The sequence below is a fragment of the Myotis brandtii genome, unplaced genomic scaffold (genome assembly GCF_000412655.1).
Source record: "Myotis brandtii unplaced genomic scaffold, ASM41265v1 scaffold604, whole genome shotgun sequence".
Lineage (NCBI taxonomy): Eukaryota > Metazoa > Chordata > Mammalia > Chiroptera > Vespertilionidae > Myotis > Myotis brandtii.
The window spans coordinates 1,458,810-1,474,756 of NW_005370286.1; the positions used below are offsets into that span (position 1 = coordinate 1,458,810).

General features: G+C 50.8%; 1 protein-coding gene across 5 annotated transcripts in view; it reads left to right on the plus strand.

Annotated features, from left to right (window-relative positions):
* The window catches only part of INPP5A (inositol polyphosphate-5-phosphatase A), a 193,194-nt gene that overhangs the window by 101,602 nt on the left and 75,645 nt on the right, over positions 1-15,947 (plus strand). For all 5 annotated transcript variants that reach the window (XM_005879657.2, XM_014550578.1, XM_014550576.1 and 2 more), the window contains 2 exons: positions 4,859-4,959; positions 8,623-8,710. In XM_005879657.2, coding sequence (XP_005879719.2) covers positions 4,859-4,959; positions 8,623-8,710 — 189 coding nt within the window. The remainder of the gene's footprint in view (positions 1-4,858; positions 4,960-8,622; positions 8,711-15,947) is intronic.

Below are 15,947 nucleotides of genomic sequence, written 5' to 3' on the forward strand. Positions count from 1 at the left end.
TGAGTGTGGTCAGCAAACTTTTTATTATGGCGAATTTCAAACTTACAGAGAAAGGACAGTACAGTGAACTCCATTCAACAGTTTCCAACTCACGGCCAGTTTATTTCAATTGTGCCTCCACCCACGCCTCCCGCCCCATAACCACTTAAAGCAGCAACTGGTCTGTGTCATTTACTGATGAGTACTCCAGTATGTCTCTCTAAAAGATTTTTTAAAACAGCCCTCATAGCCCCACCAGTGTGGCTCAGTAGTTGAGCGCCGACCTATGAACCAGGAGGTCATGGTTCGATTACCTGTCAGGGTTGCAGGCTCAATCCGCAGTGCGGGGCATGCAGGTGGCAGCCAATCAATGATTATCTCTCATCATTGATGTTTCTATCTCGTTCTCCCTCTCCTTTCCTCTGTGAAATCAATAAAAATATATTTTAAAAAAACCAATCCTCACAGTGTCATTATTACATCTAAGGTTAACACTCACATCATATCATTAAATACCCAGTCAGCATTCAGACCTTACCAGTTGTCTCATAATTATTTGTAGTTTGTATATTGAAATGAAACAGTATTTTGGTAGAAATTAACTTTTTCACAATGCTATGGAGATATAAACTGATGTACAGTAGACTTCACATATTTAAAGTGTGAAGTTTGATGGGTTTGTGGTACGTCTACAACTGGGAAGCCATCGTGATCCAGAGAATGAGCGTGTCCATCGCCCTCACAGGTTCCTAGTACCTCATCACTGCCTCCTTCCAGCCTCACGCTGGGCAGCCACTAGCTTGCTTTCTGTCACTCACTGTCCATCAGTTTGCGTTGTCTAGAGTTCCATGTAAGTGGAATCAAACAATGCACTCTTCGTGGTCTGGTCGCCTTTCCTCAGTTTGATTTTGCTTCCGTGTCGTCAGAAAACAGAGTCCTTCTGATTCCATCTTTCAGAGTCCATTGGGGCTTGTTTATGGCCCAGTACAGGCCTTTCTCAGAGAGAGGCCTTGGAAGAGCGTGTGGTCTGTAGTTGTTGCCTGGGTTTTAGATCAAGGTGTTGACGGTGTCTTCTGTGTCTTGGCTGACTGTGTGTGCCGTACACATACACACTGTGTGCCTGTGCACGTGTGTGCGTGTTTCTGTTTTCAGCCACATGCATATGTATGGTTGTGCCATCTTCTTGATGAAGTGTCATGGTCACTACAAATGTTCTCTTTGTCTTGCAGTCCTTCGTCTCACTAACGTGGCCACACCAGCCTTCCTCGCCTCCCGTGCACGCTGCCTCTTTCCTACCTGTGACTGGTCTGTCCGTGTCTCTCTGCTGGAGGTCTGCCTCTGACAGGCAGCAGTGCCTCTGTGCTGTGCTCTGCGTGCCGTCACTCCCCGCCTGAGACTGCAGTGTCTAGCCAGCTTGTCTGGCCTAGCAGAGCTTTCTCTGATGGTGGGAATGTTCCGTTTCTGTGCTGTCCAGCACTGTAGCCACTGGCCACGTGTGGCTATTTACCACTTGAAATGCGACTAGTGCTGAATTTTAAACGTCTTTAATTTTCATTAGTTTAAGCAGCCCCCTAGGACCCGAGGCTGCCTTTCTGCACGGTGCAGTCTAGACCACTGACATTGGAATCTGTGTCTACCACGTCGTTGCTGCTCTCTGTTCATACCCTCGGCTTTTGTTCCTTTGTTTCTCCATTCCCCTTTCCTTGTGGATTATTCAGTTTCTTTGCATTCCATTTTAATTTTTTTATTGGCTTTTAAAACATTTTAAGTGGTTGATCTAGATTTATGATCTATGGGTCTAAATGTTTGAGTTGACATTATACTGCTTCATGTAAATGTAGAAATCTTGAAATCAAATGGCACGTGTATGATGTTGGTGTACATTGAAAACCCAGTAGACGGTATTATGGGTCAGCAAACTACCCCTCACCCCCAGCCAAACCACCCCTGCTGCCTGGTTTGGAATTAAGTTCTATTGGTGCGTGGCTATGCCCACTCCTGTAGCATCCTCTGGCTGCTCATGTCCACACTGACAGAGTGGATCTGTTCCCACGAAGACATTGTGGCCACAAATCCTAAAACATTGATCTGGCTCATGGAAAGTGTTTGCCCAGCCCTGCTCTCACAGATTCCTCATAAAGGGCTGACGGAGATGACATTTCCTAGGTTTTTGTATATTGAAAACTGTTTTTCTATGACTTTGGTATTTGAAGGATACTTGGCAGAACAGGTAATCCTTAGCTTACGCTTTATTTCATTGAGATTAAAAAAAAAAGTTCTTCCATTGCCGCCTTGATTTATGTTGGTTTTGACAAGTCTGGTGCCAATCTGTTCTTTATTTTATTTTAATGTTAACTGATCTTTGTCCCTGGAGACCTTGAGGATTGTATCCTTATCTTTGAAATCTCGTGTTCTGACTGGGATTCGGCTTGGAGCTGATTGTTTTGGGTTAATTTTCTCAGGTGCCCAGTGAGCCCTTTCATTGTGTAAGTTCAGTGTTTTTCTATTTGGAAAGTTTTCTTGGATTATTATTTTAAATATTAGTTTGGTCCCCTTTTGGTCTCTCTCCGGGGACTTTGATGATGGGAATGTTCTTCTTTGCTCACCTTCGTTTTCATGTCTTTCTCTCCCATTTTCTCGTTGTCATCTTTACTCTCTTGGTTGGTCTTTCTGGTGTCAGTGCCATTGTGAATTTCCCTCTAGTCGATTCTCTCCTGAGCACTTTTTCTCTGGGATGATTTTGTCTTTTTCTTTTGTTTCTTCCCTTGGGTTAATCAGCACTCTTTCTCTCCCAACCAACCCCCCCTTCCAAATTTCTATTTTAGTTTTAAGTTTCTGATTTTGGTTTTCCATTTTCTCAAATGCTTGTTTGAATGCATGTAATTCAGTTTGCAGTGTAGGCTTGTAATTCCACTCTGCTTTGTGATTCTTTTTCTGGGTGGAGCCCTTCTCTTGGTTTATGTGTGTAAATTTTTTCTTATTTTTGCAGCAGCTTTGTAGGGACTTGTTGAACTTCTCTCCCTTCAGCTTACTGCTACTAGGATGTTTTATGGGATTCCTGGTTTAACAGCACCCTCTTCTGTCCGTCCAGCTTGTCCAGGTATGCTAGGAGACCTCGAGTATGTCTGCCTTGCGGTGACGTGACCAGTCCTCCTTGGCTTGCGGTCCATTTCCCCCTTTCCGTCTCTTCTCCTCTGTGCCCAGTTGCCCACGGCTGCCTCTCCCCCTTTCGTCTCTTTCCTTCCCTAGATCTGTGTCTCACACGGGGCCCACGCCCTGCATTCTCTTCCCTTTGGATGTGTGATGAGCCGAGGCTTTTCCGAGTTTTCAGACCCCAGGCTTTCTGGCCACTCCTCTGAGTCAGCCTCAAGGCCTCCCGCACGTCTGGGTGCCAATGTTGCAAGTCTGTGATGCCACGTAAGGTGCTCTTACTACCATGGAAACACCTGCAGGGTCTTTGTGATCTCTCCTGTTCGTTGGTAGCCGCGGTGTTGCTCTTCTCGGTCTAGCCAGGGGTGACCAGTCCCGTCCCGTCACAGAACCACTCTGGCCTGCTGGCCCTGACTGTGCATCTGTTTCCGTCCCACTGCTCTCCATCCTTCAGTGTTTCCTTCTTCTCTTTCTCTGGGTTTATTTGCTGCTGTCTGTCTGGCGGCAGCTCTGGGTGGGGGTGGCAGGCCAACGGGCTGTGGGCTCTGGAGAGAGTGGGACTTCCCTGCTGGGTGTGGCAGGTGGATGTGATTTCTCTGAGTGTTGCTGGGCAGGCTGCCTCACCTCCCTCTGCCTCCTGGTGTCCCCGAAGCTGGTCCTTGCTGTGAAATCCCTGTAGCCCCCTTACCGGCCCCTCCTGACTCCCAAGTAGCCCTCCCTCCCTGCACCCTGCGGGCTGGGCGAAGCCCTTTGGTGGCTGTTGTGGCAAAGCTACCTCATCACCCTAACAGTGGCCCCATTGGTGACACCCCACCCCTGGTGCTCCAGGGCAGGGCTGGCGAGTGCCTTGTCTCCTCTGTGAGCAGGTGCTGGTCAACACCTACTCACATGACCTGTGAGTCACTCAGCTGCTGAGTGAGCCCTCAAGGGGGGTCACCCTGAGATGCCCACCATGTCCGCACCGGTCACCCAATCTCCCAGTGTGGTTAGTTAGCTGCAGGGGGTCAGGCAGTTTTGTGTTATGACCCAGCGGTTGTCAGAGCCCCATTGCAGACGTGGGGCCATTTGTCCCGCCAGCCCCCTTCCTCACAGACGTGACGGTGCCCGTGCAGCCCTGTGCAACCCCTGGTGGTGTATAGAAGAGGGGGTCTGTCCAGCCAGCGCTGGCAGAGCCAGATACAAACACAGAGGACTCTAGTGGAGAAATATTGGTGACTTTCTTATGAATGGTGCCATCCAGACGGGAAGCCAATGCTCGAAGCCCAAACTCTCTGATGGCGTGTAGGTTACAATGGTATAGGGCAAAGTCGCAAGACTCAGGGGTTAGGGGTTGGAGTCGTGCTGGGAGCTGATTGGTTGGAGGGGGTGATGAATCATCTCTTCAGGTCTTGAGGGCAGCTTGAGGTCACTGCCCCAGTGCCCCAGTGACCCTCTGTCCCATCTCGTGGGAAAGTAGTCAGGGAGTGTTTCACCTTCGGGCTCGGGAGCTGACACATAACTCAGGTCCAGATGTTACCATTAGCCTGCAGAGGTCCAGACTGTGTGACCAGTACTCAGGTCCAGGCTTCTGTCTTCTGCCTCGGGCATTGCTGATTATTTGGAGGAAAGACTGGGTCTCTGAGGGGTGTGTATATAGAGAGAGATGATTTCTAGAGCCAGGATCTAAAACTAAATTTAAAGTCATAGGGACCCTTGGTTTCAACGGCCCTGTCCTATGCTTCCTCCCCAGGTCGTCCACACGCACAAGCCGCACTTCATGGCCCTGCACTGCCAGGAGTTCGGGGGGAAGAACTACGAAGCCTCCATGTCACATGTGGACAAGTTCGTCAAGTAAGTCTGGGCGCATGCCATGGCCCTGCTTCCTCCCAGGGCAGGGTGTTGGGGTGCTTTCTATGGAAACGTGGGTGTAGCCTCACTATGGTGAAGCCCCGTGGGTGAGCCAGTTTTCCAAAGAGAAAAGGTGTGGCCCAAGTTCGTGACAGCATGCCTCCTGGGAGTGAGGAGCCACAGGGTGACAGTGTGCCTCCTGGGAGAGAGGAGCCACAGGGTGACAGCGTGCCTCCTGGGAGGAGTTCAGAGGGTGACTGTGATGCCTTGGGCTCTGAGACTTTAGCCCTGGGCTCCAGGCAGGGGTCCCATCCATGTGTGCCAGAGGTTACACCTTGTGTGGTCTGCTGCTGCTGAGGATGGATAGACAGATGGACAGACAGGACTGGTCTTCACCTAGCAGCTCACAGCTACATTTGTCACAGTAAGACGGGGACAGAGCCCGTCGCCTGTGGGAGGACGGAGCCAGAGGCTGCTATGCGCGTGCGTGTGCGCGCGCGCGCACGCGCACACACACACACACACGCACCCTGTGTAGCTTTGTAAATTGTGCTGCTATGAACATAGGCCACATAGAAGAAGGTGCAAGAAGTATAGCCTACCCCCCCCCAAAAAGAGTGATACATTGCACCACGTTCAAATTTAAAACTGTATCAAAAGGCACTCTAAAAATAAGTTTTAGCCACTTTTGGGGAAAGATATCTGCAACACACTTTCCTGACAGAAATTAGTATTAAATATATAAGGAACCTCTGTGTGTCAATAAGAAAACCACCCCTTGGGAAAGCGAGGCATTTCACAGAAAATGACATTTCACAGAGGTGAGAAAGTGCAGGTGAGCAGCAGGTGCAGCACGTCCAGGAGCTCCAGTGACCGGTCACAATGGCACCTTTTGTCCCTGGCGGCCTGTGCTGTGGGCAGAGAGGTTTTATACAGAGTCCACACTGGCATGATTTTGCTTTAAATAGTTAACATCGCTTATGTCCGCCTGCCGTTTGCAGCACTCTGTGGAGATCAGGTTTCTACCTGGTACCGTATTCCTTCAGCCTGGGGACTTCTCTGTCCCATTTAGCACAAATCCCCCATGAATTCTCTCAGCTTTTGTTTTCTGAGAAAGTCTTTGTCTTCATGTTTGAATGACATTTTTGTTGTAAACAGAATCCCAGCCTCTCCGTGTTTCTTTCAGTCCTTTAAGGCTGTCGTCCCCTTGTCCGGCCTTGCGCTGGCCTGAGAGACTTGAGCCTCATCCTCTTCAGCTTCTCTGTATGTGATGTGTCTTTTCCCTACTTGAGGGTCCTGTTTTTTAGCTGGTTCACAACAACTTATGTCACACTTTAGTCTGATTTTCTCTGTGTCTTTCTGGCTTGGGGTTCTTGTAGCTTTTTCAAGCTGTAGATTTATAATTTTTTTTAGTTTAATTAATTAATTTAAATTCTTTATTCTTTAAAATATTACGAGTCTCCTTTTTCCCCCATTGACCTCTCCCCAGCCGCTCACACCCCCCAGCACATGCCCTCACCCCCTACTGTCTGTGTCCATTGGTTATGCCTATACGTACACATACAAGTCCTTTGGTTGATTTCTTACCCCCCTTCCCCCCACTTCCCTCATAGGTTGGACAGTCTGTTCGATGCTTCTATGTCTCTGGTTCTATTTTTGTTCATCAGTTCATGTTGTTCATTATATTCCACAAATGAGTGAGATCATGTGATGTTTATCTTTCTCTGACTGGCTTATTTCACTTAGCATAATGCTCTCTGGTTCCATCCATGCTGTTGCAAATGGTAAGAATTCCTTCCTTTTTTACTGCAGCGTAGTATTCCATTGTGTAGGTATACCATAGTTTTCTAATCCACTCATCTGCTGATGGGCACTTAGGCTGATTCCAAATCTTAGCTATTGTAAATTGTGCTGCTATGAACATAGGGGTGCATATATCCTTTCTGATTGGTGTTTCTGTTTTCTTGGGATATATTCCTAGAAGTGGGATCACTGGGTCAAATGGGAGTTCCATTTTTCATTTTCTGAGGAAACTCCATACTGTTCTCCACAGTGGCTGCACCAGTCTGCATTCCCACCAGCAGTGCATGAGGGTTGCTTTTTCTCTGCATCCCCGTCAGCACTTGTCGTTTGTTGATTTGTTGATGATAGCCATTCTGACAGGTGTGAGATGGTACCTCATTGTTGTTTTGATTTGCATCTCTTAGATGATTAGTGACTTTGAGCATGTTTTCATATGTCTCTTGGCCTTCTGTATGTCCTCTTTCGAAAAGTGTCTATTTAGGTCCTTTGCTCATTTTTTTATTGGATTGTTTGGCTTCCTTTGTTAAGTTGTATGAATTCCCTATAAATTTTGGAGATTAAACGCTTATCGGAGATAACATTGGCTGTAGATTTATAATTGTAATCAAACTTGGGTAAAGTGTGTCCATTATTTCTTTAAACGTTTTCTTTTAAAAAATATATAGTTTTTAGTTGATTTCAGAGAGGAAGGGAGAGGGAGCGAGAGATAGAAACGTCAATGATGAGAAAAAAATCATTGATTGGCTGCCTTCTGCACACCCTACATTGGGGATCGAGCTCATACACTGGGCATGTGTCCCGACTGGGAATCGAACCATGACCTCCTGGTTCATAGATGGAAGCACAACCACTGAGCCACACCAGCTGGGCTAAATGTTGTTTTCTTGTCCTGCCCTTCCGACTTCCTGACATTCAACTCTTTGTGGGCACACAGTTCCCTTCAGCTCTCTTGATCTTTTGCAGGTCATTTTTCCTCTGGATAGTTTCTGGTGCTGTGTTGTTTATTCCAGGACGTTTTCTTCTTTAGGTTTTAATCTACACTTAGGTCCCTGCAGTAAAATTATTTCTGATATATTTTTCAGCTCTAGAAGTTTCTTTTGTGGTTTTCATATCTCTGTCTTTCCTTATGTTCATGTTTTCCTTTAAATCTTTGATCATATTTATAATAGCTGTTTCAAGGTTTGTTCAATGAATTCCATCATTTTTGTTCTTTCTAGGTCTTCTTTTTTTTTTTTTTACTGCTTTTTTAAAGATTATGGGTCATATTTTGTCGCTTCTTCACATGCCAGTAATTTCTGAGGTGATGGTAGACATGAATGTTCTGTGCTGTTCCGTGTCTGAAGTTTATTTTCTCCCTGTAGAGACTCTGGGGTTTGCTCTTGGTGGGAGTCAAGGTCTGAGGATCAGTTTGGTCCTTTCCAGGCTTATCCTCTTCCTACCCGGACCAATGCGCTGGCTATCACATGGTGCCTGTGTCCTTCTCCACCTCTCCTCCCCTGCAGTCATGGGGGCAAGACCAGTTGGGGCCAGACCAATGAGCAGAGCAGGCCCTTGCTTTCTGTCACCATTCTGGTGCATTCTCAAACCTCTAGTGCAGTGGCTCCTGTTCCAGCCCATTTACAGAGATGATAGGTCACCTACAATAGACTCTTCTGGGTTTTAGTTCCTGCCACCCCTCCCTCTCTCCCTCTTCCCTCTCCTTTCCCACTGTCTGTCCCCCTCTCCTCTTCCCACCCTGGTTGGTGGTGTCTCCAGGGTGATGTCATACATGGTGTCCAGGCCAGCGTCCTGGGCCTCAGCAGCACACCTGTAAGTGGTGAGGTGTCTTTGTGACTCTTGACTAAAGAACTCTTTTCCTTCCAGAGAACTGCTGTCAAGCGATGCGATGAAGGAATATAACCGGGCTCGCGTCTACCTGGACGAGAACTACAGGTCCCAGGAGCACTTCACAGTAAGTGCCTCTGCCCCAGGGGAGCACCTGCCGAAGCGGCCCTTCTCTTTCGGTGGCCTGCTCTCCATCACAGCATCCTGCCATCTGCCTGCATTGAAATGTTACAGCCATGCTGCAGCCTTTGGGGGTGCCCTAACTCAGCAAATCTATGTGGGGGAGGGCAGCACAGTGCAGATGGCACCTCAGCTGCTTCCTCAAGGTGCCCTTAGTGGGCTGCTCATCAGTTGGCACAGACAAGGCCCATGTGGTAGCTGGAAGGTGGACAGCCAAGGATTGAGGCCAGGGCCCTGGTGTGTGGGAAATGAGGGAGAATTAGGGTTCTGGGGCTTACAGGTGAGGGGTTAGCCCCATGTCTGGTCTTCTGTGCCCAGCTGCCTGTGCCACAGGCTTGCTCCAAGCTCTGCCAGTCCCTTTGTGCACCTAAGAGAGAAATTTCTAGCATCAAGTGCTTACCTTGAAAAATCTCTAAGGAAAAGAAAATTAACCTGAAGCAACTAGAAGGAAGGAAATAATGAAATAACAGCAGGAATCAGGGCAATAGAAACTAGAATAATTGAGAATTCAGTGAACTGATTTCTTAGCAAGGTTATCAGTCTGAGCCGCCTTCTCCAGCGGATCAGGATGGGCCTGTCTTGGAACACAGACCCAGGTGGTGGGGCCTTCAGGCGGAATCCAGGACCGGCTCCCGGCTGTGGCACATCTGTGCTAAGGGCCCAGCGTCACTTACTGCACAGATGCCCGCCTGCGTGCAGGCGGTCAGAGGACGATGGCAAGGCTCCAGGTGCGCTCCGAAGCCTCAGAAAGAGTGATGGGAGGGTTACCAGCTCCTTGTGGAGGGAGCCTGACACATGTGCTCAGAAACCGTCACCTCACAGGAGCTGCCACCCTCGTATGGAAGTTTTCCATTTGTTTTCAAAATTCTCATCTTGCTAGTTCTCCATGACCTGCTTTGTGTCTCATATCATTACAAGGTAACATAATCATTTCATTTCTCTTCCAGCCAGAATGTCTGGTTGGCTGAGAAGAGAAGTGGTGGGACGTTGGAGGCGCACCAGTGCTGAGCGCTCCATTTGGTCTTGTCTCATCCCTGGAAACTTATCTCAAATGTCATTTCACCTTTTGCAATGGAAAACAAAAACCTGAAAAACGAGCGTGCCCATAACTCAGCACTTTCACTGAAGAAATACTGTTCTTGCCAACAGTTGTGGTTCTCAAAAATTATTTGATGGCAAAATTTGGAAGTAATTTTCAACACCAAGAGTTTGAGATTTTCACACGGTGGGACAGCTGTCTGATGGGACAGTCTGCCACAGGACAGCTTCTGTGATGTGGGGTTTTAGGGCTCTCGAGGGAGGAGGCAGGCTGCAGCCCGTTATGGCCCCTGCAGGATCTCGCCATCCGGTTGGTACATTGAAGTACTTAGCAATGATAGTATATCTCGTCTGTCCTTCAATGCAAGGATTTTTAAAAGTAAAACAACAGAAACCAGGGTGTATCCAGAATCTATGGCATCTCACAGTTAGAATGGCAGTGTTTTCCTTGTAAATACAGCAATAGCACGTTAGCTGGGGACATGGCAGTCTGTGTGGTTGGAGCCTGAGACGGTGCAGTGTACAGGGCCTCACTGGGTGGAGGGACTCGACACAAGCGACAGAGGGAGCTGCCCAACCACCCAGGTCTGAGGCCCCCAAGGCTGTGGGTGTTCGTATCCACAGGACATGACAGCATCTAGTGTTGGGGAGGAAGGCTGGACCCACCTGCCAAGGGTGGGGGCATCACTCGCTCCCCTCTCATCCAGCCGTACCTGTGGCCTGAGGAAAGCCAATTTGTTGCATGGTGACTGTCCAGTCTAGAGCTGGGATAGCTGTGTCTAGGGGTGAGAAGTGGCCAGCCTTGTTGCAGACTCTGTCTGGAGCTCGTCCCATAGTTGGCACAGGGAGAGGTTTGCGTTTGTCATTCCATCTCACGACCAGGAGGGTAGTTGCGATGAATCTCTGCTTGACCCTGGGCCCTGTCTGGATTGCTGTCCCCTTCGTGCCCGTTCATCACCCTCAGTGTGTCACATGTGGAACCATCTTTGCTGGGGGCCTCTGGATATCCTGCTGGAGGGACCCTGCACCCCCGGGTCCTGGGCAGGGCTGAGCAGCATTGCCAGCCGAGAAGCCACCCTCCTGCCACAGCCTGGTGGCCTCGGGCTGTCAGAGGGAAGAAAATTTAATTTTTCAAGATTAATGGTATTGGAGCAATATTTTTAGCTGAGTGTGGTTCAAATAATAGGCCATTAATTGAAAAAGGAAATTGAAATGAATTTATCTTGTACATAAATGCTGTCACAGGTATTAATAGGGATCAGAAAATAGTGGCCTGTTCCCAGAAAGATGTTGAACCTGACGCGGCACCTGGTGCATGAACATGACGGTGGGGGTTGCTGTGCGCACAGGAACATGGGCAGGGGTGGGGGTGGAGCTTCAGCCTGCGGGGGCTTCGGGCCCTGGAGGGTCTTCCACCTAGAGCAGCGGTTCTCAACCTGTGGGTCGCGACCCCTTTGGGGGTCGAACGACCCTTTCACAGGGGTTGCCTAAGACCATTGGAAAACACATATATAATTACATATTGTTTTTGTGATTAATCACTATGCTTTAATTATGTTCAATTTGTAACAATGAAAATACATCCTGCATATCAGATATTTACATTACGATTCATAACAGTAGAAAATTACAGTTATGAAGTAGCAACGAAAATAATTTTATGGTTGGGGATCACCACAACATGAGGAACTGTATTAAAGGGTCGCGGCATTAGGAAGGTTGAGAACCACTGACCTAGAGGGTCTTCTGGCAGAGGCAGGAAGCGGCCGACATCCTTCTTCACCAGCAGATGGCGCCAAAGCAGCACCTCGTATCCTGAGATTTTAGTATAGGAGGTGCTCAGCAGCCAATTTTTAGACTTAAAAATTATTAGGTTACATTTTGTTTGCTCCTAAAAAGCATCCTGAGTGGGCATTTACTGGAGCAGGAGGCTTGTCGGGTCTATTGAAGGTTGAGAAGACAGACTGGCCTCCACTGGCTGTCTCCTGGGCAGTGTCCCTCTCCCCGGGCCTTTATACTCGCGGGGTCATCGCCTGCCTGCACTTTCCACTTGAACCTTGAGAGTTGGAGGTTTGTTCCTCCAGAGGAACTGCCAGTCTGGAGTGTTGACATTGGCCCTGAAAGGCTGGGCCCTGTCCTGTTCTTGGGAACTTGTTTAAATGTCCATCACAGGGTGGACTGAGGACCCTGGCCCATGCGTCAACACAGCCACGAGTGAGCTGGATGGGATGGCCAGGAGCTTACACACTGTGCCCAGGGCCCCCAAGTGCCCCAGGCCCTTTCCTTCTGGCTGCGGCCCCAGATGTGCCAGTGTCGACGTCCTGATTTCTGTCTTCCTGAGCTCAGGCCCCTGGAGCAGCAGTTTCGCTTGTCCCTGCTCTGGCCTGCAGCCTGGAGTCACGTCAGCACATCTTGGGTGCTCAATAACCGCGTCTGAGCCAGTGAGTCAGTGTGGGTTAGACGTGCACAACCCAGGCCCTCCCTGCAAGGGTCAGGGGCTGTGATGCCCCAGCACAGCTCAGTGGAGAATGCCTGCCTAAAGGCAGAATCTGAGGCCATTGGTGTGTAGATGTATATAAGGCCATGGATTGGGCAACATCCTACAGATGTGGGCTGCAGGGAGGTCTGAGTCTGGGGCCCCCACCTTTGGAAACTGGGAAGAAAAGGTGGGTTTATCAGGGGAGGTGAGAGAAGGTGGGGACAAGGGTGAGCTGGAAGCCATGAGGCAGTGAAGAAAGGTCGCAGGGGAAGGGGACTGCACCCCTATGGCTGTGGCACCACCTCCTAGGCCCCACCCCCTGCCTGGGACTGCTGGGAGGACCCAGGGGTCTGGAAAAGAGGGACTGGCACCCAGCTGAGGAGGGGCTGTCCCTGGGTGAGCATGCAGCAGGTGCCTAGATGGCCTTTCCCGGGGGGATTGACTGCACCTGCTCTCCACAACCCAGAATCTAATGCTCCTGAGTCCTGGCAGATTTGCACATTTCAACACCACACTAATGTTTTTATATTTGCCCCCAAAACCTATGATGTTCCAGCTTTCATCACCAGCAAGTTTTAAGGCCCCAGGTATCTTCCATGGTAATAGACGTTAGGTGGTAGATGTGTACGGCACTGTATTTATAGCAGGGTCGGTGGATGAGGAGCCTCAGAGCCTCGAGAAGGTGATTGGACATCTGCTGCACCCTCGCTGCCCCTGGGGACCCCTAAGGCCCCTGTCCTTCCTGGGCACCATGTGGTGGGTGCCAGGTGACAGAATCTCATGTTCTGGGGACAAGACCAGTTGTTGGGGATGCTACCAAGTCTGGTGGAGAAGCAGCGGCATCGCTGTTGCTCATTCATCCCTCCTCCTGGAGCAAGCCTGTCCCCTGCCCCCAGATTCCTGAGGCTGCCCTCCCACCTGGCCCTCAGCTCTTTGGGCCCCTTTATCTGAAGGACTGTGCATATTTTTGTTCATGTCCTGTCCCACCCAGTGAGGACAGTGTCACCACCCCCCGATAATTCTTTGGATTTAGCGATCAAGTCCATGTGCAAGTGTGTTGACATTCGGGCATGTGACATGATTCTGGGACTGTCGGAGAAATGATTCGTACAAAAACACTTGAGAGAGACCTTTGCATTACAAGGACGGGCTCCAAGGCGGGGGGGAGGAGAGGGGGCTTTCCTTAGGCGGTGCCAGCTCCTCAGGATGGACAGCTCACATCCCCCCGTTCCCTGTGGGTACCAGCTCCAGAGCACAAGGAGGTGTTGGGGGACTCCACCCAAGGGCATTCAGGGACGGCCACATGGCCTGGTCAGGCAAGTTGAGTGGAGCTTAGGGAGGAGGTTTCAGGAGGAGACACTGAGCTCTGTGCTGGTACAGGGGACCCTGAGACTGCCTGAGTTACACTGGGCATCGCAGAGGCCCCGACACCCCCAAATGCTCTCCCAGAACCCCCTGCCTCCTGGCACCTGCCTGTCATCCAGACCCTTGGAAAATGCTTTCCACCCAAAGCCTTCCAGGTTCACCTCCTGGGAAATGAACTCCCTGGGAGGCCTCAGGTGGCTGCTGTTGTCACAGGTGTTACTTGGTTAACTTCATGGCGCTCTGGGGCCCACGGGCCTTGACACTGAGGAAGTGCCCGAGTAGTTTTCCAAGGCTTCCAAGTGTCTATTGATCCGAGGCGGCGAGCCCAGGAGTCACGTGTCTAATTTCACAGGCACGCCAAGGAGCATGGAAAACGCATCACTTATTGCCCGCAAAGCCTGAACGTCGATAGGGGACGGCTTTCCTATACTCTGGCTTCAGAGGTGGCTAAATGAGGAAGAAATTGCAGATTTGTTTCCATATAATTTCCTTGTTGTCTGTTTCCTGCAGGAGTAAAGCATCCGGCATGAGGGGCCCCCACTGTTCCCACTGGTCGTTTGTCTGACCGCAGGGGCTGTGTATGGGTGATTCACGGGGCTGCTGGGGGCTGCTGAAGGCCCCGAGGAAGCACGGCCAGGGGCTGCCCATCTGCCCCTCACCTGGTGAACCTGTCTTCCCCCCTCACCTGGTGACCTGTGGGGAGGAGGATGGGGGGAGAGGAGGAGTTTCCTGGAAAGATGTATAGGCTGGCATGGGGACCCCAACACACAGTATCAGAGGGGCCCCCTGAGGAGCTGTGGGCTGATGCAAGTACCCCAAAGGTCCCCTTTTATTTGGGGACAGTGGTGCTGTTGGTAGGACTAGGTGAGGATGCTTGTTTGGCACCTTTTCTCTGGGCAGATCAGCTCAGTGGTAGACAGAACAGGCCCTTCATGGAGAAGCTGGAGGTCAAGGAGTCCAGCCTGAAGCCGCTCTGGTTCGCACACAGCAGGACCCACAGAATCTCCCGAACCTGCTCACACTCCATGGCTGGGCTGGGAAGAGTGAGGGGCAGCCACGTGTCTCAAAGGGCAGGTGGCAGAGACTGTCCCTGTGTGGCCTGGACAGGGCTGCCCATTGCTGTGGCCTCACGCCTCCCATGGCGGTGTCTGTTGTGGGACAGGCCTGTTTGGCCGCTGCCTTCGCCAATCCTTGCTCATTTAGCTGTCGGCCCCAGAAGTGTCTGTGTAGCAGCTGGAACTGTGCACTGTGGTTTGTTGAACCAATTTGGCAGCCCTTTGGGGCAGTGAGCGCAGTCAGGACGGCTGGCAGAGGCTGTCCTTGCTGTTGGCTCCAAACTGGTGCCTTTGGAGCCAACAGGGCGAGGAGGGAACCCTCTCATGGAGTAGAACTTGTCCAAGGGTGTGAAAGCTCTCCAGCAAGTACTGGCAGCCGGTGGGCACTCAGCCCCTTGGAGCCTCCCTGCCCATCGAGGAAACGTCCTTGGCGACCACAGGGTTGCCTGAACACGTGGCATTCTGACCTCCCCTCAAAGCTCTAGAAGTGGGGTTCCGTCTGGGCAGAAGGGCCTGAAGCCAGAGACGTGTCAGATCTGTCAGTGCCTGAAATGCAGCAGCATCCAGGGACACCGGGAAGGCCTGCGGGCTGAGATGCCTCCGGTGCTCTGTGTCCAGGCTTTGTCCTCTGCCTTTCAGCTGCCCAGCCAACACCTTTATCTCTTCCATAATTTGGTCTCAGGAAAGAGGCAACAGGTGAGTTTCATTTTCTGTGAGGGGAGAAGAATGGCTAAACCAGAAATTCATGGACACGAATTTGAGAGACGTCGAGATTTCCCAGGGGTGCGGCCTCGCTCATCTGGGGTGACATGGAAGCCAGGGAGGAGGAGGAGGAGTGCTCTCTGACTGTCAAGTGCTGCCCTGCAGCCTCCCCAGGAAGCACCTCCCCCTCCCTGGCCCAGAGCATTGCTTTGCAAACCCCACCCTGTCCAGCAAGGTCCTGTTCCCAGCAAAGTGGGATGGTGATCCTCCCTGTGGTCAGACCGTGCAGCCCCCTGGGTGCAGCCCTGGCACCAGGAACCTCGGTCTACGCTTGGAGGGTCAATCCTCACCCAGGAGGAGCCGTGTGCCTGCGCCTCCCACTCCATGTCCCGGCTGGTGGCTCCTGGGCCCAGGATGCCTTCACTGCTGGTCCCAATAAACTGGGCCTCCCCCACCCCCTTTTGCCTTTTGCGTTGCCGTGAGGAGGGTCCCCACCGGCCCTGGCAGTCGGTTCTCCAAGAGGGCCGGGCTTCCCTCTGAGAGCA